We start from the raw sequence: 24,746 nt of genomic DNA, 5'->3' as shown, positions 1-24,746 counted from the left end.
TGTTCTGACTTGAGTAAATACAGTTCATTTCCTTTAAAAAGGTAGAAAACTACTATTTAAATCTTATGTTTTGGAAAAAATACAATATTTTTGATGAAATCAAATTTTTTTTTTCGTGTTCAGATATTTTTGTCACAAGTTTGGGATTAAAATTTTTTTGTTTTTAACTTGTAGTAAAAGATTTTCCTTTTAAGCATCACTTAATGAACTAAGGGCCAAAGCATAGCAGCACCCCATTTTATTTCTCAGTTCCAACCTTTATGGATTTGAGATATTTTAGCAATGCCTTTGTTTTGAGGTATTTAATAAGAATTCTAGATATGTCAAAGAAAGAGGTATTTAATTTTAAATTGGGTGTAGAAAATGCCTCATCTGTATTCATGTTTTGAAACAAAATCAAAACGAATAACCAAGCTATCTCACAAAAGAAGTTTCTGTTTTTCCTACTGAGGAAGGAAGATCAAGAAAGACGATATTAAGATAACGTGGTCTTCAGAGACAATTAATTGTTCTCTGTATTGCTGTCTCTGGAACAAAATTTGCTGCACTCCCTTAAATGAGGCCTTGAAGTCAGCGCTTCAAGGCTTATAATATATGGCTTTTATAAGACTGCTTCACCTGCGCTAGCTCTGCTAATCCATCTCCCACAGTGTTATTCTAACATTTCAAAGTCTCTGAGAATCTTTAAACTGCAGCTATGAAATATGTTGGATTTTTTTCTCACTTCTTCCATTTGCCTCCCCTCTATGAAATATGTTCCTTTTGCACCAAGAACCAAGACCTTCACTAGTGGTAGCATAAAAACAGTATCTCAGTAAACTGCAGAGATGGAAAAGCATGATAGATGGGTTTTCTGTTGTTTATTTCTTTTGATGGAATATGAAATTTTAGTGTTTGTAAATTAATTGACTACCTCTGATTTCAGAGCTCTTAGCCAAGAGCCCTCAAGTCCAGAAGGATGCTGCATGGGTTTCCTGTGCCTCGGCTCCTGTTGGTGAGGGAGAAGAATCTTCTACTGCCTTTCATCTAGCCTTTTGGAGATCCTCAACTCCAAATTCTGATATTTGAATTAGTGTAAAATATTCCTACAGCATGAGATTTACCAAATGATTAAAGTGGTCTTTAGTACTCTCTGTAGAGATATTTCAGCCCTGGGTGTCTAAAATAAAACTGCTAATTAGTTCCTTGGATGCATCTGTGTGATCTTGGTGAGTCTTCTATCCCTCTTTGTTTTCCAATACCAGTCTAAAATACTCATCTTGAACACTTGCTTAGTTTTCATTTACGTGAATAGTACAGGAAAGTTTGGGCTAAGGAGCACCAAGAAACGTTGACTTGAGAGTGAGGCCATGAAGCATTTTGTGCAGTCCAGGCATAATACCCTCTTTCAGGGTCATTTACAGAAAAAAAAAACATCCTCAAGGAGAACAGTTATCCATAATGCTGCAATCAAGACTGGGAGAAGACTTTGATGTCAAACTTAGGGCAAACAGTTACTCTGGCCCAACTTTAGCAGTGGATGATGAGACCCTTGAGTGCTCATTGACAGAGCAGTGAGTGGGTGTCCAAAATGTCAAAGCCATTGCCATTATTTCATGTATAGAAACAGTGGGTCAAATTTTTGCGAGATGCAGAGTGGCTGTAGTGGAGAACAGGCTTACCCTTTCCATGAATAGTCACGTCAGTCACCTCTTGGGAAGTTAACAAGTTTTGCTCCCATTATTATCTTCTACCAAGGCTGGTGATGACAGGGGAGTTGTCAAGCTGTTGTGATAAAAGGGAGCAGACTGCCAGGATAGTTCATGTAGCTTTTAATCTTTGTGTATGCCTGAGGGGCCTTGGGAAAAGAGGATGGCAGGGAGCAGGCTGGATTAATTTTTCTGGATGAAATGGATATATCCTGGGGGTTGGCCTACTTTAAAAATAATTAGAATTCTTTGAAATCTGCTGTCCTTGAGCACACTTCATCTGCCCTGTGTCCCCTTTCTTTGATTCCCATACGCCTAGATCTTGTGGTTGAGAGATGCCTTGTGCCTCTTTGGGAGGCATTTGTTTTGGTAATATTTCCCAGGGGTGCATAATTTCAAAATCAAAGCTTGTATGTATGTGGTGAAATGCACACAGGAACTGCAGGTAATCAGAGGTACCTAGTTATGGTTTTGCTCTTAAACTGAGAACAGAGAGGCTGCAGCACTTACAGTAAGGCATGAAAGACACTGATTTTCAGTTCTTAACATAAGTTTTACATTTACCAGAAACAACAATGTGTTTTTTCCCTTTAAAATGAACTTTTAAAAATAATCCTTTATGTTTGCATTGTGTGATAAAAGTATGATTTGTTCCTTACAAGGGAGCTTGATGGTGAACACTGATTGACTGCAGCCAGCATAAGCCCATGTTAGTGTAATGAGATGCACTGATCTTGGTTATTCCAGGTTCTTATTCAAATCTCATCCTCAGCTGAAAGATGAATACCTCTCTTAATCTATTTTTATTTCCTGGCCAGTTTTTTTTCGTTTGCTCATTCTTTGTGGGAATCTGGGGAGTTAATTAGGCATATTCTGCCGACCCACCATTCAACAGCTTCAGAGTTTTCTTGCAGTGTAGTAATACCCTAAATGATACGGATATCTAGAAGTAAATGGTCAGACTACTCTTGATTTTATCTCCTGTAATAGCTTGAGCAATCTGTCTTCCAACAGGTTTGTCACGGTATATAAAATGCTAAGGGTTTTATGGGGAAAAAGAAAGGTTTCATTTTAAACTCTGCAATTCATGTCTATGACCAAAGAAATCTTCACAGCCTTTAACACTAAGCACCAGTGTTAGACTAAGCACCAAGTGATAGACTTGGCCAGTTAGCATTGCTGCAAAGGAGAGGCAAATTGAACAGGTTTTATCTTGTACAATATTTGAAAGAATTTATTCTGTACTGATAACTGGTCAAAATACTGTATGCAGTCCCAGCAGTTAGAATTTTCATAATTTTCAGGAGTGGCTTCACGGCTGTTAATTTCTAAGAAATGGACAGAATTTTATCTATAATTTGGCTTATCTAACAACCATAATGTACTACTTAATGTTACCAAAGGCGTTATGTTACAGAATTCATTATACTTTTTAGATCTATGCTTTAAAAATATATTTTATTAGCTTAAGTGAATAATCTTGACTCTGATGCCTTAAAATATTCATTTGCGAGAATGCTTTTGCATATCAAAAATAATTGTATTTTATCATCTTCCTTTTTTTATTTTCCAACCCGAGATTTCTTTTTTGCAGAGCATTGTATTCTTTACATGTTTACTAAAATACATGGACATTTATTTTCAAGTCCGCTTTTACCGATGAGGAATTTAGCTGGGTCCATTAAATATCCCTGTATGTAGTTGTATGTAGCTGATGTTCTGTAAGTCACTTTGGCTTTACAAATGGAAACCTTTCAGCAGTGTATATTTAGGAGATCTATTCATAGTCTGACACCAAACCCCAACAACTTTCCTGTAGGAAGTCTGTTTTCTGCCCTGCATGCAGTTGTTAATTTTATCAGACCTTAATGTTCCTTATCTGGTTTTACACTGCACTGGCTGTAGCACTCAAAGAAACTTTAAACTGCATAAAAAAGATCAGTTATGGCAACTCAGAAGTTTTATCCCAATGAATGTTAACCTCTGTGATCTTCCTTTACCTTAATACATTTGATTTTAAAATTTCGGTTTCTTAACTCATTTTATTTTGTCTTTAGACTGAAGACATGCCAGGACTAGACTGGCACATTCCCTAATACCATTTTTATTTAGCTGTAGTTGTATAAAAGATTGAATACAAGAGTGATAAAATACTTATGTGAAAGGGAGTTCCGCCTGATATTTGGGTGTGTTTTCTAAGGAAAGGAGACCTAGAAATACATGTTCAAATCATAATGCTCTGGAAAGTCACTAGTTCCATGTATTTTGTTAATGAGAACTCTATTGAGACTTGGAGCTTTCCTGAAAAGGGAGAAGTGCCTTCACCTAGAGAAGGGCAGCTGCTGGTTACTCACGTCTTCCCCTTTCTCCATGAATTTACAAATATGCAGCCATCTCCTTAATTCTGTAGTAAGAGACAAAATAATATTGGGTTTGTAGCTTTGGTTTGAAAGAAAAAAGAGGCATTCGTATTGCGAAGAATATTTGACAGAAACATACTTTTATTTAGAGCATAGCATGTTCTTGCATTACCATTAACACCACAGGAACCTCTGGGAGAGCAGTCATGGGCTCCTGGGGCAGGGGAACAGCTGCCATTACCCAGGCCACCTGAAATAATTAATCTGTCTGACTGTTATGGGCTTTTCCTGCTTGGATTATTTCCACTTGGATTATTTCTGATACAGGATCTGGGTGTGGAGACTGAGTAAACCACACGACTGGGCAAGTCTTACCTTTTTTTTTTTCTGATCCTTTTAATACACCACAAGTGTATGGCCCTAAATGCAGTGAGGACATAAGTGTGCTGCCTTTTGTGTCTCTGCTTTCTCAGCACAGCAAATGGGTCTCCTCAAAGAGAGAAGAAATGTTTAGAGAGAAGAACTCTGGGTTGGGGTTTTTTTATGGTGTTTGTTTGTTTTGTTTAATTCGTAGAATCATGGAATGGTTTGGATTGGAAATGACTTTAAAAATCATCTTGCTCCAACTCCCCTGCCATGGGCAGGGGTATTTTCCGCTAGACCAGGTTGCTCAAAGCCGCATCCAACCTGGCCTTGGTGGGGCATCCACAACTTCTCTAGGCAACCTGTTCTAGTGCCTTACCACCCTCACAGTAAAGAATTTCTTCCCAATATCTAAACTAAACCTACCCTCTTTCAGTTTAAAGCCATTTGCCCTTGTCCCATTGCTACATGCTCTTGTAATAAGTCCCTCTCCATATCTCTTGTAGGCTCCCTTTAGGTACTGGAAGGCTGCTCCAAGAGAACCCCGAAGCCTTCTGTTTTCCAGGCTGAACAACCTCAACTTGCTCAGGCTGTCTTCATAGGAGAGGTGCTTCAGCCCTCTGACCCTTCTGTGGATTCAGTGTTTCAGAGTAGTTGGATTGTGTTGTTTTGTTTTAAAGTACAAAAGAAGCAAGCCCTATCAAGTCAAGCAGCTGCTGTGCTGCCAGTGCTGCAGGTACTTGTTCTCCCTGGAGTCCCGCAGAGGTGCTAAGGAGGGCTCTGAGGATGGCTGCGCTTTGCTGAGGGGAGCAGGACTGCACAGCCCTTGTGTCTCTGTTGTGTGCCTGTGCAGAAGTAATGGTTGTAAACAACCCAGGGAGGCAGCTGTGTTCTGTGTGTTTTGCTACTAGGCTTGCTGTGTTTTCCAGCTACCCCTCGCCTCCAGCAGCTTCCCCCCCCATCCCGCTCCTGTTTTGAACTACCTCGGCACTGGTGTTCACCCTGCTTAGGGATGCCAAATTCATTTGGCTTGCTAATCCAGCTGGCTGGGGGGAGTCCTTGATCCAGCTCAGCATGTGGGTGTAAAGGTGCTTGTGTTGGCACACAGACAGGACAAGAAATATGTGGCACAGAAGTAAACTGACTGTAGAAATGTATTCATCCCACTCTATAACAGCAGCTTGAAAAATCCAGCACCTATTGGACAGAGGTTTAAATCCGAACCAAATCAGCAAAAACAACACTTTAAAGGGAGCTCATCTGCAGTGGCTAAAAAATGCACTAGGTGCATTTTGTAATTCATAGTTTTGCTGTTCCATAGTTTTCCTTACTGCAGAGCTGGAAAATATCCCCTTCAGATTTTGCTGTGTATCTGCAATCTGGGGAGGGCAAACGTCCATGTAATCCATCATACTACTGACATTCAGAAGTCTTCCAAATTTTGCTTTTTAAATAGAATGAGGAAGTTCATTTTGAGTGTCTTCATTCAGTAGGAGGAGTGGGCAAGGGTTTGTTTTTTTTTTTTTGCTGTATCTTGTATAAATCTGACATCCTTTACAAATCCACAGTTGCCTTACTGTTAAGAATTGTAGAACTGTAAGTGCTATACTAAACAAAAGGAACATATGCTGTTTCCAGGTCAAGTACTATGTCTGAAGCAACAGCTAAAGAGATGCATAAGGTTATGCTGTTCATGTTCTGTTGAGGTTATTAAACATGGAAAGCTGAGTAGCAACTTAATTCTAGGCTGTTATATTTTTTTAATGGAAGTGAGTTGAAATGTCAAAAGTTCCAGCTTTTGGTGGAATTTTTGCTTTTTGTTTGTTTGTTTGTTTTGCTTTTTTATTGTTTACTGAAACTGTTTAGCAGGATAGGGAGTGAAGCTGATTTTCTCTATCTTAACTTACAAGATTTGTCCAAGTCTGCATTGGATGATAATGTGTTGAAAAAATGCTGATTTATGTAACTTGCATATGACAGTTTCAAACAGAGCATTTACCTCTTATGTTGTGCTGTTGTCACTTGTGTGCAAGAACTTTTGACAAGGAGGCACCTCATCCCAAACGGTGACTGATCAATGACAGCAATAATATTGGCTTTGTTGACAACCATGGGAATGTATTGTCTCTTACAGAAGAGGCTCTTTTATATGGCTTTTCCTTATAATTTTCAATATAATAGTTTTGCAGGTTATTGAATGGTAGCAAAACACAGTGGATTTTATTTCTTTTGTATTTTGATTAAAGTATCGTCCTTGTGGATTTTGGTTTCTTTTGCTGATTCTGTTTTGATGTGCAGTAAACAATTCTGTATTGTTTACTGTCCTGTCCTGGTACATTTGCCAATTTATCCTTCTGTGATATTTGATGGTTCATGTGTGTAGCTTCTTTTTCATACTGGAAATTGAAATACTGACAACTTTCTTCCTTTGCAGCTCTTCCTCTTGGGAGGCACTATCTTTTCCCAGTCAGACTAAGCTATGAACTGCCTTACTGGTGTTTCCTTCTCTAGCTGCTGGCCAGATTTTTTGTGTTAGAGACAATAAACTGTCTTTCTCAAGGACTGCAGAGGGCTTTTAAAATGAGTTTTCTGACATGCTTTAACAAAATTGTCTTTGTTAGAAGTTAAAGTGCAAGGCTAGCACATAAAGGTCCTGATTCAGTGAACTGTGTTCCGATTTAAACACTCCTTTAATGAACTGGATAGATCATAAGTAGACTTCACTAATGTCTCTTCTGTGTTTGAAGCAGTAAATGAAGAGCACAGTTTTCATAAATGCACTTATTAACAGCCCTATTTGAAGCCCACCAGGAGTGGCCTTAGGGCTTGTGGAAATTGCTCCAGCTGAAAACAGCATTACTGGGGTACGTATAACCCGAGGAAAGGCTCTCTGTTATTTTAAGATCAATTTTTAACCAATATACCATTCTTGGTATTTACATGGAGAATCTGAATTGCCAATCTGATTTCATAACAAAAATGTTTACAAGGAGTGAACATCTGTTGAAAAGATTCCAGTGCTTCATAGCCTGTTGCTATGCTGTTTAGATGGTGAGGGTATCCTGCAGACAGGGACTCGGTGCTGAGAACACTGACTTCCATTTGTTCCAAGCAAGAAGGAGCCTCATCCATCTCTCTTTGTGTGTATTGTACACCCATTAATCTAAACAGCAGAACACTACAGTCCCATTGCTGAGGAATCAGTGCACACAGGAGGATGATGTTCACTTGTATTTTCTCCAGGCAGGTAATCAGAAATGCCAGCCATAGCATACCTGAGCTGGAAACACAAAGGTCATGTTAAAACTCTCTTCAGGATCTGACAGGTGTAGGAAGGTCCCTCAAAAGATGTTCAGGGCTAGAGGCTGATCCTTAGTGCCTTGTTAAGAGAAGGCAGTAGGATGTCAATACCCAAAGTTGGCTGTGAGAGTAATGTTTTGATCATTAGTCTCGTGCTGCTTCAAGTTTATACTGAGGCACCAAAATGGATCATCTGCACTAACAAAGTAAATGTCAAGACAGTCCATTACTTGTAAGTCAGTTGCAGCATGTTTGCCTCTCTGATTGGTCCTGTGGTCTTAAGGTGACCATGGTGGTTTCCATACTCAAAATAAAAGATATTGCGTGGTGAGTGCAGAGCAGAGTGCAAAGCTGGAAGCACAGTGGAGAGCAGACCAGTTTAGTGGAGTCCATTTGAAAAGGTTTGTGGATTATATTATAGTATTCTTGCTGGCTAGTAAAAGATGCACATAACCTGGCTGTGCTCACACGTTATGTGGCTTCTAAAGCAAAGGTATGAATTAGATTTTGATATCTAATACAGATAAGAACTTACCTCAACAGTTCAATAGACTATAACTCACTTATTGGCAAATACCATGCAGATTGTCCTACATAGAAAAGACCAGGAATGAAGGGTCAAGGAAAGGTGTGACAGATAACACAATTTATCACAACAAATTATTTCCCCTTTCTTATCTAGTCAAGCAGTATACAAGGTAATTATACAGATACTCTGAATTTCTGAAATCTTTTGGGAGTTCAGATGAAACTTGCAGAAATGGGGTTTGTATATATTTGTATGTATTGTAGGTATAATTTGCATACAATGTAGCTTTTGGCTTCAGCTGTTTCATTGAAAAATCTTTCAAAATGGTAGGGTAGATCAAATTCTAAAATGCAATTTAAAAAAAAAGGACAGGAATAGATTGTTGTAAAGCTTGAGAACGGTGACAATATTTCAAGATAAATGAAAATCTAATCATGCAGTTTGCTTCTTAATAGCAAGGAAAATGAAATGAGATTGACGCATCTGTCTTTAAAAATTGAGGGAGACAAGCTATAGCACAGAAACCGACATCCCTTCATCAAGCATGCACATCAGTGATGGATTTATTGTATTGTAAATGTCATTTACTCACTGAGTTATTTAGAAGAAATGCAGGATTTTAAATATCCATCTGTCTTACAGGACTGAGAAGCAAGGATGAAGTTCCTCTGCAGGCTTGAATCACTGCAATGTTCATAGCTGATGTCTGGAGGCCAGAAAGGCTGTCCTCATCCACCTACAATATGAGGACTGATGATAGCTTTTGTTTCTTTCTGAGGCTTTTTCTGAAAAATAATAAAAGTTGGACATTTTCAATCACAAAATTATGGACTATAAATTGTAACTCTTTGTTCCCTTACTTTTTCAATTGGAAGTCTGTGCTTGTTTTAACCTGCTTATCTCTACAGCTTAAACCACAATTTCTTAAATTTTGATGGTTTAAATCCAAAAGAAACAGCTTTATCTTTTTTTCTTCAGTCTACAGAGAACATTCCTAAAATGGGCTTGGTCTTAGTAAAATGAAAAACCTTTCCCCACATAGTCCAGTTTGTAACACTCTACTATGCAGGAAAAGGAGAATAATTCTTCCTTCGTGGAAGGCAATTAAGCTGAACAGAGGATATCTTACAAGTTCTTAAGAATCTACTTTCCATATGAATAAAAATGAGTTCTATTTTTAAGATGTCATTCAAACATACGCATGAAATGAAGGGTATTCCTAGACTGAAACAGAACGTGGAAGGAGCAATGACTCAACTAGAAAGGTCACAAGCTTCATTTAGTGTTGAAACGTAGTGACAAGAACAGATCTTGTACTAAGCTCTTGAGTGATGCTGTGATTTAAGTCTTTCACCGTGGAGGGCACAGCTTCCCAGGAAGAAGATGAAAGAGATATCTGGCATGTGAAGGAGATAGCTTGTTATTGCTAAACTATGAAGGGCTGTGGAATAAAGTTCTTAGCATTTGTAGCAATGCCTTGAGCGTAAGTGTAGGAATGGATGAGAACAACTAGAGGGCACAGAAGACAAGGTGATGCAGCTGAAGATCACAGAGAGCAGGAGTGAAATGAGAAATTACCAGAGAGAAGGTCTGAGTGACAGAGATATTGGTGTTCTGGATTATGGCAATATTGCATTGAAATAATTCATTCTCATGTCTGTTTTCTCTCTTTATCTTCCATTTGATTGCAAAAACTATAGGAATTGTTTACCAAGCACTTTAAAGCATGTGGCAGTAGTGGAATACTACTATAGAAATAGTTAAACTGCATGGGTCAATATATACTAAATTGATAAGTCATCAATGCAATACTATTTTCAGGTATTCAGGCTAATTTTCTCTTAATTTTTCTGAATTGTTAAAGTTGCATAGTCTTTGGGGATCTACAAAGGGAGGAGGTCATTTAAGCTTCTAAGGAATGGGACCTGCTTTCCTGTGTGAATACCATTTTATTAATCTACTTTATTAACAGAATATCTGTTCTTCTGCTAGCCTTTAATAGGCAGTGTAGAGAAAGGTAGTAAAGGTCAGATGAAAAATCAATGTATTTTTAAATGAAGAGGGGAAGAAATACTCCAAGAGTCACGAAGGCCTGAAATGTGAAGGCCCTCTTGCATCTTGCAGTCAGCTCTGATAGAAATGATGTCTTAAGCAATTGACCATTTTGTTCTTAATATATTCATGATTTTTCCAGTTATGCATTTGTAAAATCACTCTAGAGAGAAAAGTTGTGTATAGTTTTCTAATTATGGTATATTTCTCTTTTTTTCTTGTATCATAGGCCAGTAAGGTGTTAGTTATTCAAAGCATTAGGAAGCAATTTCTTATTGCCCAAGTATGCTTCTGATTAAGCATTGTTTTCAAAATCTAATTGAATTACTCCAAACCACATAGCCATGGGTAAATGTGGTAGTCCTGCTCACTTCGAGGAGGGAGACAGGATAAAAAAATTCTGCATTTTCTACCATCCATTTCTGCAGTCCATTTTTCAAAAGAGATTTCCAGCTGTTGCCTGGAAGAAAGAACTGGAAAGATTTCTTGCCTCCACCTTCTGCCGTTCTAAAATAGGTTAAGCAATGGCATCATCTTCATCAGAACTGTAAACAATACTGGAAATTTGAGAAAAATTAAAAAGAGAATCAAAGGTTGCATTTGAACAAAAATAGTAGTAAATGTTTTCAGAAATGAGAGATGTTGATATTGATTAGAGCAACCAGAATTCTGAGCATTTGGAGACTTCCCACAGTCATCATCTGCTTGTTATTCTGGGGTTGACTGTGTCCTTAGAAGCCAGTTTCATGCACTTTTTGTTTAGAAATGCATCCATTCATCTACTGCTTTGCTCCTCCTGTGATACCTACAGCTGCTGGCGCATTAGGTTAACGAACAAGTCACCTTGCTGAACCTCTTGCTCAGGAGCACAGGTCGTATGAGAAGAGGCTGAGGGAGCTGGGGTTGTTTAGCCTGGAGAGGAGGAGGCTCAGGGGAGAACTCATCACTCTCTACAACTACCTGAAATGAACCTGTAGCCAGGTGGGGTCAGTCTCTTCTCCCAGGCAACCAGCAACAGGACAAGAGGGCAACAGTCTTAAGCTGCAGCAAGGGAGGTTTAGGTTAAACATTAGGAAGTTCTTTACAGAGAGAGTTATTGGGCATTGGAATGGGCTGCCCAGGGAGGTGGCAGTGTCACTGTCCTTGAAAGTGTTTAAGAGGAGAGAAGAGATTAAAAAGAGACTGGATGTAGCACTTAGTGCCATGGTCTAGTAGACGAGGTGGTGTTAGGCCAAAGGTTGGACTTAATGATCTCAGAGGTCTTTTCCAACCTAGTTAATTCTGTGATTCTGTATCCTCCAGGTTGGGAAGTTGAAAAAGGATTATTTTCATTAAGTTTCTTAAGAGAAAACAAAGTTTAGCTTTCTGGGCAATAAGCGATGGCCTTTCTGTGAGTAGATGCCACTTTACATCTCCTAACCCTTGAGGTGGAGAATTACTTCAGGAAAAGAAGGAAAACTGAAAGTGATTGGGTCCTTAATGTCTCTTGTCTCAAAACTAGACAAGAAACTAAACTTTATATTGGTAAGACAGGGTTCAGGGTCTGATGGGCTTTGCTTACCTGGAAAAGATTTTCTCCCTAGTGCCGCAATAGAATAACTGCCCCAGGGCTTAGTGCTCTTTGGCCTCTTTATGGGACTTGACTGTTACCACAACAGCATTCTGAACAACTAAATTACAATAAAATATGTTAAATGGCTGAATTTACCATGGAATGAGTCAACTGGCATTCAGATAGATTTTTTTTTTTAAATTTATGTGGAGTCTCATCTGTGGTATAGTAACCAATATGGTGCAATTGATGAACAGGTGCTTTTTTTGTTGGCTTGGAGGTCTGAGTCACTACAGTCTCTGTTTAAGAATGAATTAATGTGGATGACACTCGACAGAAGTTTGTAGTTGAAATACAATGCTAAACACGTGGTAATGACAATGTAGGCTGCAACATGAAGTAATCTGTCTGCTGTGCAGAGAAAGAAGGTAGGTTATGGACATTTGAAAAGCAGTTGATGGCAGACTGTTCTACAGTCACTGAGTCAGCTGGTGGTTGATTAGATCAGTCTTAAGTGCTTAATCTAAACCGACTTACCTTGTGTGATGTACAGTATTTGGCTTTTCTCAATCTGTGTCAAGAAGACAGGGCCAGGATCAGTGGAGGCAGGGAAAGTGTGTGGTCTCTTGTGGTCTCCAGTTCCCTGGAGAGCAGACAAATTGCACTTTGATGCAGCTGAGAAAGCCACTTAATTAACAAGGAGCAAAAACACCTGAAAAGATGCAGTGTGTAGGGATATCCTTGCTTTTATGCTCTTTTATTTATGTTCTGTTCCACTTGATCAAGGCCAGGTTGGATGGGGCTTTGAGCAACCTGGTCTAGTGGAATGTGTCCCTGCCCATGGCGAGGGGTTTGGAACTAGATGATCTTTAAGGTTCCTTCCAACCTCAGCCATTCTATGGTTCTATGATCACTTTGGCTTTCTTCTACTGAAAATGTCGATTGGTCTAGTGATAAACTTGTAATTGGTTCTTGCTATTCTGAGTTTAAAAGTCTTTCTGTCATCTTTGCTGTGCTGTCTGTAAGGAGAGGCTTTAAGAGGCTTTGAGTCATACTTCTGCCTCATCAAGGGTCCTTTAACAACTTTTCTGTTATTCTGCAGCAAGCAGCTGCAGATATGTTTTTTTTGTTCTTTTTATTGCACAGGCTACTAGTGCCAACATGTTTTCATTTCTAGAACATGGGAGAGACTAAAATACATCCCCTTAGGTAATGCAGCAGCTCAATTTATGATTCAGTTTAAGAATATTAAACTGAAATTTAAACTGTTACTTGAAAGTGATTGTAATCTTAATGATAACAGACTATTTTGCCTGCTTTGGAACTAGCCTTAAGTTACAAAATCAAGCAGAGATTTCTTTACTATCAGTTTAATCAGGTATTTATTTGAGTCTTTCTGATTTAGATTTCATTAATTGTTATCCCAGATTACATGGTGCTCTCCAGAGCCATAAAGAGAGGTACATTGAGAGGTACAAAGAGAGTAGGGCTAAGTTAGATATTAGGAAAAAAAATCTTTATTGTGAAGGTGGTGAGGCACTGGAACAGGTTGCCCAGGGAAGCTGAGGTTGCCCCAACCCTGGTAGTGTTCAAGGCCGGGTGTCTCTGTCAAGACTTCTTTGACACACCATCATTATTGAACTGCGGATGGGACCAGGGGTAGTATGAAAGTAGCAGGAATGGAAGGATGGGATGTGTAAAAGCTGAGTAAGAGTTGAATCCCAGGCAACAAGAAAGACAGACTGCTAGGTTTAAGAGCTGGTTCAATATTCTCTAAGCATTGAGTGCTGGTGAAAACAAGGACAGTAAGACTGCTATTTTTTTACGGTTATTTGTTCTGAAGCACTCAGTATCTTTATTTTTACTTGCTTTCAGTCAGGCAGAGTCTAATCCTGTACTTGCCACACAGGAATTCAAGGAGTACTGTACCTCTTCTAAAGAGGCATCCTCTAGGATAGGTAAGGTACAGGGTTATCTTAAATCTCCCTGAAGGTGATAGAAGTTTACAGGTTTTGGGTGGCCAACGGCATGCCCTGTAAGAGACTGAGCCTGGTACAAAGCACTCTGGCCAGGTCTCCTGGTAGTCTCTGAACTTCCCAGAGGAACTTGATCAGTCTCGACCAGATGCTTATGAGTGTGACCAATGCATTTATGGAAAACCCAGGCTCCAGGAGAAACACATACAGCAGGAAGTTATGGAGGAGCAGTGTCATGGGAAAAGGTGGTGAGAAGCAAGGACAGGGGGTAAAGCAGTGCACATCGAAAGAGCACTTGTGGCAGGATTACACTACCCTGCAGGAATTTTAAGTGATACATGCACAGCAGAATTGTTGATCCTAATCCCCCAAGTTGTTTTGCCTTGGCTCCAAGGGACTGCTACCTAATTTTTTTTTCTCAATGGCTGAGTGAATATCAATGACTGTGGACTGCTGGTATCTGTTGAAAACTCGGTAACTTCTGTACTGTAGAAGTGTATGCACCAGTGATTGTCCTGTTCTGCCTTATCAGATAGGACATAAGGAATGAGGGGAAAGGGGATTTTACTCAATACTGATGACTAGCAGTTTATTACAGGTATCTGTCCCTGGCAAAACTGTTTCCTCTTGGGGAGCTACTTGGGACCTGAGAGAAAGAAGGCAAGAGTAGCAAGCTGGATAAATTCTCGTGATCCAACTTCTGTCCTAATTTGAGTCAATAGGGTTCTCTTGTGATGATATAACCTGTTTGATGAAAGGTTTTGCCTAATATGACTTAGAGGCAGTGCTGCATGTGGAGCTTAAAAGAGACTTTTTTTAGTGCAAAAAGTTGTAATGATTGAAAAAAAAAATTATTACTATTTATTTATTTTCTGAAATGATAGCAGTTGTGCCATAGATTTTTATCCTTGTTTGAGAAGCTAGTTTTTTTCCATTTGTGTGTGCTTTTGGTTTTATTTTCGCTATTTGCAGCTGGTCTTGCAGTAGGTAGAATTTCTAATTGCTTGGATGGAGGCTACCCTGGTGGGGGTGAAAGTGGAAGGTGTGCAGTTTTATGGGATGGATGCCTTTGATAGTCAGACAACTGTGTTGTGAGAATTATTGCTTATTTTATTTATTCTGGGGTTAGTGGGTGTCTAAAGTGAAATCTATTCAGAAATACATTGTTGGATGTGTTGATTTTCTCTTTTGTCTGTGTTTGATCCTATATACTGAAAAGTTACCGGTTTTTTTGGTCATAAGAGTGTCTTTCTATGCTGTGGTGAAAAAATATTTGCAAGACTAAGTAATGCAGTGTGACACTATTTATTCTATCTATGCCCTGAACTATAACCTGGTATGTAAGACCCACACGTAATGATTCAAAGCAAACAAGAATATACTACATGCTGGGTTTTTTCCTCTCTCTCATTAGCTGGTAGAGCAGAATCATGCCAGAAGCTTGGCTGAGAACAGGCATTATTTTAGTATCTTCCCAGCATGAGTCTAGTAAATAATGAAATCTGTGAATCCAGCTTGTAATCCTTTTTTCTTCCCTTTTTTCTTCCCCTACCACGGTAACTGAATAAGTCAAAACAACCCCTTCCTATTTAGTGAAATAATTGAAAATGCTAGACTCTGCATCATTTCCCCTAAGCATCTTTTTTTCCTCCAATAAACTTTGATCAACCGCATTAAGTTGATTCAAACAAAAAAGAGTACTTTAAATATGTTGAGGTCCTTACTAAAGTGATAGTTGTGTGGGTCTGTATCAGAGTACCTGTGACAGAAGCTCTATTCAAAATGTTCCTTTTTTGCTTAGAGGGATCAGGTGAGCTCTGAATGCTGTTGATTTATCCTCAGTTACAAGTGCTTGAACTCTTCCTTATGATATAAGAACACACACTGTAGTTGTGTTTTGTGGTAATTGCAGGAGTGTAGATTCAGCCAAGAGGTAAGAAAGGTAAAAGATGGACTGGATAAAATAGAAACTACGTATGGATTGACCTCCTAGGTTACTAAAATATTAAACTATATCAGTTTTTATAGTTTTTTCATGAGGAACACCAGAATATTGCAATGCTCAGTATCTGTCTTTATTGAGCTGGATATGAACATGTATATTCTAAGAATATAAGAGTTTTTTTAATTTCCTTTTGCATCCCTGGGTAATAAGAATACTGCTAGATTCTATTTAATTATTTCCCTTTTCATTTTTTGTGCATCACTGATTTTTCCTAGATGAGCAAATTGCTTTTGTAGTCATTGCTTTTAATTAGCAACCTTTCTTCAGTATGATAATCTTTCATTTTAGAAATCAAGTAAATCCACTTTTCTAACATAAATTTGTATTCAGACATTATTTCACAGAGTTTTAGGGAGTTGCCAGTTGTCGTGGTTTTGCCCTGGTTCAATTTATTTTTATACCCCCACATACAATTACTATTAGTTGAGAGAAGGTTTATGCAGACAAAAAGAGACTGAATTAAAAAAAGTATGAGTATTTATTATTAACAAACTAAAATTAAAGAATTATATTTACAACAATTCTACTTAAGTAAAAGGTATTATGTATTTACAGAAGATACTTCTCCCCCCACCTCCCTTTATATCAGTCCAAGGAGGAGAAGTAGTTCTTTTCTGTTCTCAGAATTCCAGCTCTCTTTCTCTCTCCAGTAACTCTGCAGCACTTTTGTCGCAGTTGAAACCTCTTTATCTCTCTCTCTCATTCTGTGTTGGCCTCCAGGGCTGGGCCTACCCCCCTCCTGGGTTAAAACCGAAGGCTGAGGGTTACTCAGGTCCTGAAGGATCTCCTTCCATAGACTTGCAAGGGGACACTTGCCTACTATGGATCTTCTTCCACAGGGTTACAGGGGATAATGGTTTAAGAGTTCACCCCTGTTTCCCTATGGAGGTCCCTCCCCATGGGAGAACAGTCTTTGATTGACTTCTCGGCATGGGTCCAGTCTGGATCCCTTACTCGGATCCCAATATCCCACCTGAGCCATTTTCTGCTCCAGCGTAGGTTCTCTCTAGCACCAGCAGCACGGATCCCACACATGGATCCCAACATCCCTACCTGAACCGTTTTGTGTTCCAGCGTAGGTTCTAATACCCGTCAGGGTCATAAATCTTCAACAGCAGCAGCATGGATCTCTCACTGAGATCCCAAGCTTATCTGAGCCGTCTCGCTCCAGCATAAGCATCGATCCCTTCGAGGGTCACAAAGTCTTTAACAGGACTCTGCCTCATCTGAGCCGCTTTTACTCCAGCATAAGGCTTTCTCTGTTAAAGTCACAAATCTCCGGTGCATCCACAAGCTCCTCTGTGAGCCGCATGGGGGTCTCTTCACCTCAACAAATTTCTACAGGTGGCAGGGTTTTATTTTTCAGTCTTTACCCTGCTGAAGGGAGGGAGAGCGGAAAGGAGAAAAAGCAGTTCTCCCCCCTTCGAACTTTTCTTCTCTCTCCTGTGCTGCCAGCTTCGACCTTGAAAGTCTTGTTATCTCATGGCTGGAATTCTTCTGCAGCGGTTTCTCGTCTAAGCAGTTCGTCTTTTAAACCTTTTTTTTCTTCACTCTCTCACAAGAGAGAAGGAGGCTTCAGTGCTGCACCTGGCCCCCTCCCGGCCCAAGCCGGGGAGGAGAGGCCTTGGCCCTCCTCGGGCCCACCGCGTCTCTCCTACATGGCTGCTGCTCCTAATTTCAACTGCGCCACAACCTTCTCTTCCGTTTTCTTAAAGATGTAATTAGCAAAGGCGTCACTGAACTTTTTGATTGGTTTTTTGTCCGGAAATCACCTGGACAAAACCATCCTCAGCCCCAGGGATGGGCTGATGGGCAAAACCACGACACCAGTCTTGAACTAGTTGACTGAAGAAAAGCAGATTACACAACTTTCACATTTGCAGTTTTATTGCCAGCTACAACTCGAACTCTCCTACCAGCTGACTGATCTCACAGCCCTATTAACTCCTCTCCCAGATTTTCCTTTTACTTGGTGTAATTTATAAGCATGTCTCCAAAGGAAAACAGTTATGTTTCCTATACCTTTAACTGGATTCTTGTCTTCTGCAAAAAGGCACCAAATTTGCAAAATAAAATTTGCAAAATTCAAGTCAGGTAGTGACTGTATTTATATCATCTCACTGTTTTGGAAGCACCCATTGGAGTGACTGAGACATAATTCCCTTAGGAGGGAAAAGAACATCTGAAAAATAAAGAAGCATGTACCAAACTGGAGCTAGAAATCTCATAGCAAGTTCTAGCTCCAGCCCTATGGAAAAAGACAGTGATCTCTATATAAAAACACTACTTTTTTCAATGTTATGTGTCCTTTTTATAAATATGTAATGAGATTTTATTGTGTTGTTTGTCTTCAGATGTGAGAGAATTCACAGTTTTTGCTTCTCTCACCTCATTCTTGGACAACCTAGAAGTGCAGAGTCCAGATGTATATTGTGCTTACTTGTTCCAAACCCTCCCTTCACCTTGCTGTTATTATCTTTTTCGGAGTTTTTAAAACAGCTTTCAGACCATCTTGTTTTTCCACTTTAGAAAGGTTTCTGGGGTTTATTTTTTTTTTCAATGTTCGAGCCTTCCAGTTTGGCTGTTGTTGTTCTGTGAATCTTTAGGTTTAATACTTTCACCTAATCCAAACTCCTAATCAGTGAACAACACTTAATAAACATTACTTCAGATTTTCGATATGTCATTAATTTATTTTTTTTTTAGAAAGGGGTGTAGAGTAATAATTCATAAAAGCAAGAATAAGCTCGAAGTTCCTAACCAAGGCATTGTGGCTTATATGATGAACAAAGGAGTTCTTTGATTGTCATTTGACTTTGCTTCTTTTCCAGGCAGTATTTGGAAAACCTTTGTCACAGTTATCTCTGGATAAATGAATAACCTCCAGGAGTTGTGGTCTTCACTATGCACTTAAACACTACTAGTTTCTCTTTTTTTTTTTTTTTTTCAAATCCCATAAAATGCTGAGATGAAGTTAATTTTCTTCATAGCATCCCATATAATGATGTGTTTTAGATTTGTGTCCAGGCGTGGGGAGGGAGGAGTAAGCAAATGTGTCATGCTGAGCTGCTTGCAGGAATTAACCAACAACAAATGCCTTCTATCTTATTTGTCCTCAGAACATAAAAATCAGAGGAATGGGGTGAATGAGTGTGCCTGTGTGCTTGTGTATAATTTTCGTGGTTTATGAAATATTTTCCCTGGTCTACTAATGTGGAATATATTTAGTTTGTAGAAGGGAACTACAAATAAATGCATTATAATGCAAATTGTGCATAACAGTTATAATGAGGCTAAATGTAATAAAGGATAAGTCATAGTTCTGATGGCAGGAAAGTAAACAAATTTCTTTCAGAAGTGTTTCAGTTGAAGAACTGGCTAAGTGGAAGCTCATAACTGTTTCATAGGTAGTGGAAATGAAATGAAAGGATATTAAATTCCACATAGACCAGAGGATTAAGAAATTCCAGTCTGATGGGAACTAATGCTCCAGGGTGGTTACTGAGAATGGCAATGTGTAAACCTGGCTTCTTCCAGCATCCACAGATGTTTAATTTGAGTTTTTAGAAGGTACTTCCCTGCCTAGCCCTTTTATAGTCTCCCTATGGACCTGTCATCCCTAAAGGTAAACAGTGGATTTCCATTGAATTTATCCATCACCTTCATGATTTTTTAAACTTCAGTTTTATGCCCTTCAGCCATCACACCTCCAAACTGCAGAGCCTTAGAGATGAAAGGCCAACTGCCTTTCTAGTCCGTCATCTCAAGATACCTATCTACCTTCTCCTTCATTCTCGTTACCCTTCTCTGTACCTTCTCTAATTCCTTTTAGATGTGGAGATATGGAGACCAGAACTACATATTACTGAATGTTTCAAAATTTTAAGTAGTCAAAATGCTCTTTAGCATCCTTCCTGATGATGCCCACCATTTTGCTGGCTTCTGTAGCTGCCGCCACAGTCGGAACAGGAATTAAATTCGAGTTGGTAAGAGCTGAGAGCTCAGCAGTGTTCTGACAGTCTAGTGGCAAATCCTTCCTTTTGATTTCTAGGGTAAGTGTGAGATTATGCTCTCTTCAAAAGTCCTCTCAGGGCTTTATTTAGATCCATGGCAGCCGTCTACTTCCTTGTAAAATGTGCCTTTTCACATGCCCTTATACTTCCCTTTTCTCATGCTGGCTTTTGAGTTCCTCAAAAAATGTTGATGGAAGAACAGAATAATGTAACACTTCGGCATGTCATACATCTTCCCTGTTTATAACAAGCAGAGAGCTCAGGAAGTTTCTTGAATAAATTTTGAATTGGAGCCTGACTCCCATTGTTATCCTAGAAATATTGTATGCTGGGTTTTTTCTTAATTTCTGAAGGGTTTTTTTAATGCAGAATCATTTGTGAGGAAAATACTGTGATGTAGTGTTAAGTATTGTGTGGTTTTGTTAAACATGGACATGAATCAGCATTGTGCCCTTGTCACGGTAAAGGCAGAGTGCATCATGGATGGATACCCTAGAAAGAGCTTAGCTGTCTGGAGCTCGGTGTCTGGCTTCTCCTCCCGCACTGCCCCAGCACAGGGGAGATGTTAACAGGTGCAGAGGACCTAGGAAAGACCTGCTAGGGAGACTGCGTTTGGCTGGAGAAAACTCTAATGGGGCATCTAATTGCATCTTTTCACCCTGAAAAGTGAGGTTATAGAGAAAATGGAAATAAAATTTTCTGAGGGGTGCAGACTGAAAGGACAAGAGGCAATCGCCACAGGATGCAACATGAGAAACTTCTACCAAGTTGTGAGCTCATCTTCACAGTGAGCTGGGTCAAGCAACTGGAACAGGTTGTCCAGAGAAACTGGGTGTTTTCAGTGTGTGATTCGACAAGTCTCTCAGAAATCACATCTAACTGTGACCCTGCCTTCAGCAGGTTTAAGTAGGTGGCATCCTTCTGATCTCAATTTTTTGTTTGATTCTGTATTTATGAATAGGTAGTGAGACATTGCTACAGTACATGTGTTGATCCCTGCAGATTTTCAGTATGATCTAATATTTGTCCTGCTTACAAATAAATAATGTGAGCACAAAATCTGAACTTTCAGCAATGTTTCTCTTCATCCTCTTGGACAGTAGTATTGGAAAAAGCAGTGACTGTGTTTTGGAGTGCATTCGTGGGTGGGGTTGTTGCACCCTGGTGACTTCACACTCAGACACTTCAGAGCCGTTCTGTCTAGTTTCTTCTAAAATCACCCACCCTTGTTCTAACCCCATCAACCTCACTGATCACTGAAAATATCAACTGGGGAGACAGGGAGGAGTGCTGTAAAATTATTTCAAACAAGGAGGCAGGAGATGCCGGTGCCTGTGGCAGCTCTCTTCAGTCCCAGCACTTCCTCCCCAGGTAGGAATCTCATTTCTGCCTGCTGTTCCTGATGCCATCAGTGTAACCTCATAGCTCTAAATAAACAGCACTGCTGTTGTAGCAGAAGGAGTAATGCTTGGTGGGAGCAAGTTGGGTGGGGAGGTGTGGGGTGTGAAGGGTGGGGATTATATGTGGCTCACAGCTGCCACAGATGTGTGTGTCAGACTGCATGTCGTCACAGATCTCTTTCCCAACACAGGAGCATGTTGAGGCTATATCTAGCAACCACTGAGACCTTGTAGAGATCTGAGCCACCAGTAGGTGTACCTCAGAAATACCCAGTGTCCAAGAGTGGGCCCAAGGATGCCATGCTCTGGACTGTGGCATTGTTGGCCTCCATACCACCTTCTCCTTCATAAAATGCTCTGTCAGTGCGACCTGCACATCACTTTGGTGTGCAGCTTGAACCACATTCAAGTTAACATGTCCTGCATGGGTATTTGGTCTTTGGGAATGCTTTGGGCATTAGTCGATTTCCAGGACCAGCACACCAAGGTAAGTGTGGACAATAGCTAGTGATGTTCTCCAGCAGTCAGTAGCTTTAGTAAAAGTGTTCATTGAGCCTCTCAACGCAGATTTCTCCCTTCTTGCTTAACATGTATTTAGTGCCAACTCTCAGTGCGTTTAGCTACTGGATGTAAATAAAGAGTCATCAATTCATATGGTCTGCTGTTTCTCTGTGTGTGTATATAGGATGACAAAGAAGACAACAGACCCATGCCAAACAAAGGAGACCATGGACTAGGAAATGAGAAGTTCAAACCCGTGGTACCTTGGCCTCATGTTGAAGGTGTGGAAGTGGACTTGGAATCCATTCGAAGGAAAAATAAGGCCAAAAATGAACTAAATCATCATGGTGGTGATAACAAACAGCAAAACATCATCCAGAGGCAGTATCTCACATTTAAGCCTCAGACATTTGTATACCCAGATCCTGTTTTACGACCTGGAGTCCTTGGTAATTTTGAACCCAAAGAGCCTGAGCCTCACGGAGTTGTTGGTGGCCCTGGAGAGGAAGCAAAGCCATATGTTTTAGGACCAGATTACAAAGAATCCATTCAAGCCAGCATTAAAGAGTTTGGGTTTAATATGGTGGCAAGTGATATGATCTCACTAGATCGGAGCGTTAATGACTTGCGTCAAGAAGAGTAAGCAAATCTTTTGTTTTCTTTTAGTTCTGTTTTTATGGGATTCAGTTATTTTCTTTCCATATATCTTAATTGATGCTTAAAATAATATTATTTATTAGGCCAAATACTTAAGGCTTCTTGTACTGACAGGCAAGAGTCCTGTATTATACCAAATGTTTCCATATATTCTTCTTAATGCTGTTGCAATGATTCCTTTCATGAAGTATTAATCTATAGTGATTTATCTCTGAAGTAATTTGTTTCAGTGTCTAATTGCATGTATTTGCATGTTCTGTGTAGAGCCACAGTCTTCATTGTCATATCTTTTCTTAAGCCCTAACTTAAGATTTGTTTTTAAGAAAGAAGGTTTGCCTTTATTAGGTATTCCCATTGTAGTTAGTTTATTAAGTTTTGGTTTACCCCAATGCTTTTAAAATGAAATGTAAATAAATAAATAAAGAGAGAACAGAAACACAGAAATACTGTTCTCTTTAAATAACACTTCTCTAATTACCTGCAACAACAGAAATATAGAGCTGCCATAGTGATGTCTGGAATAGTCTTTTAATAGTTTCTCACAGCATTTGTCATAAAGGAGGAAGCAATCTTAGACAGAACATTTTTTTACTTGCTGGGAGGGTGTCTACTTTGTTGTGAGAATATTCTGGCAGGTTACTAATATTTGCTCAATGATTACTAACAGGTTTACACAATGTGTTCTGTTGGAGCCAATTCTACCCTTAGGTTAATCTGCGTTTGATATAATTTTCCTTGTTAAATATCAGCTAAGGACAGGTCTCAGCAAACTGATTGATTGGTAAGGCATTTTTTAGTCTGTTTTTTTTGGTTGGGGTTTTGTAGAAGGTGTATGAATTTAGATATGAAATTAAGTACTTTGCAATTTTCACTTCCACCTCAGCCCTAGCAATGGATCAATGCTGATCCCTGGACTGGGTGCCAAGCTCTGGGCTTTTATTTCCAGCTGTGGTAGCTGATCTGTTTAGCTGGTCACTGTCTGGTTACAGGGCCTCTGCTCTGGCCTTTTGTGGTGGGTGTTTTTTCTGTTTTGCAAGGCAGGAGAGAACTGCCCAGCTGTGGGTCTGACTCATACCCATGCACAGACAGCTGCTTGAATTTACTACCTGGTGTGTGCTCACTGAAAGTAAATGAAGTACGCAGAGCACAGCATTTCCCTTCCTTAGTGCTGTATTCCTCAGATGACTTACTAAAGGTTTCCACTTGCTGGCAGTCAGAGGAGAGGACTGTGCCTGTCTGCTGCTGGTGGCAACGAAGCGCCAGACGTCCTGGGGGTTCACTTTGTTTTTCTTTCTTTGCTGTGGTCAGCAGTTGGTCCTCTGCGCTACAAGAGATTTTTCTGAAGGGGAAGAAATGATCTGGCTAACCTGTGTAGGTCAGCATTTTCTTTTTATGAGGTTATTCCCTAGACACTGCTGCTTCTGCTGAGGCATTTGCAGCCACTGGGGTCCCTTTTGTAGGAGGCAATAGGACAAAGGAAACTCGAAGAAAAAGCATTTGACTGTCAGGTGTTGTGATTAACTGAGATGGAGGGCTTGCTGCCTGCTGTTGCCAGGAGTTCATTTTAGCAGAACAGGGCTTTGACCCTGCCTTCCTTAGAGAGAGAAGGGGGAGGAGGTGGAAGCATACTCCCCTCCTTGCCCTCCACTCTGGAAGCAGTATGTCACGTGTGGGTGGGACTGGGCTGACTCTGCCCAGGCTAGTTGCCATGTCTTTGGCAGCAGAACTCAAGTATTCCCTCCCCTCAATTTTTACCCAAGGTGAAGAGCATCAGAGATCATATGTATCTGCCAAATAGTTCCACACCTGTAGCTTCCTGAAGCATTCTTGGCATAATCTCAGAATTCATCTTTACTTCCATTCTGAAGGACATTAATAAATAGAAATTCCTAAAGATGATTAAAGACTTCGGGGAAGAGGAGGGACAGCCATGGAAAGATGAATTTCAGAAACAGCTTCCTTCAAGCACAGATGCAGATAGGTCTTCTTGGAGGTCAGAGCCAGTAGCTCAAATCAAAGTTATGTTTCATTATTTAATGTAATAAATCAAGTAAACAAAACAGCATGAAAAAAACAATAGGAACAAAAGGCATCTTTTAGATATCATTTTATTTATTGAATGCTTGGGGTGCTTGCAATTGCCCTAAGTAAGTTAAAGGTTTATAGCTTCCATGTGTCTCCTGGGAAGAGCAGAAGAGAGGGGAAGCAAGCAAGACGAACTGATATTGCTATATGCTTTTAGGTATCCACATCCTCACTCTCCTGCGCATTCCCCAAGACGAGAAAGAAATGCAGCAAAAGGTAGCACATTGCCTATTGGATGCACCATTTATTTTTCTCCCGCTGATCT

The 24,746-nt window shown here is 39.8% G+C and overlaps 1 protein-coding gene across 2 annotated transcripts in view; it reads left to right on the top strand.

The window, feature by feature from the left end:
* GALNT7 (polypeptide N-acetylgalactosaminyltransferase 7) overlaps positions 1-24,746 on the top strand; it is a 94,281-nt gene that overhangs the window by 29,640 nt on the left and 39,895 nt on the right. For both annotated transcript variants that reach the window (XM_050338754.1, XM_050338753.1), the window contains exon 2: positions 21,924-22,378. In XM_050338754.1, coding sequence (XP_050194711.1) covers positions 21,948-22,378 — 431 coding nt within the window. In that variant the 5' untranslated portion in view covers positions 21,924-21,947. The remainder of the gene's footprint in view (positions 1-21,923; positions 22,379-24,746) is intronic.

The sequence above is a fragment of the Myiozetetes cayanensis genome, unplaced genomic scaffold (genome assembly GCF_022539395.1).
Source record: "Myiozetetes cayanensis isolate MyiCay16 unplaced genomic scaffold, myiCay2020 scf7, whole genome shotgun sequence".
Taxonomy (NCBI): Eukaryota; Metazoa; Chordata; class Aves; order Passeriformes; family Tyrannidae; genus Myiozetetes; species Myiozetetes cayanensis.
The sequence above is the reverse complement of the archived record's forward strand: the minus strand, read 5'-3'. Positions and strand labels throughout refer to the sequence as shown.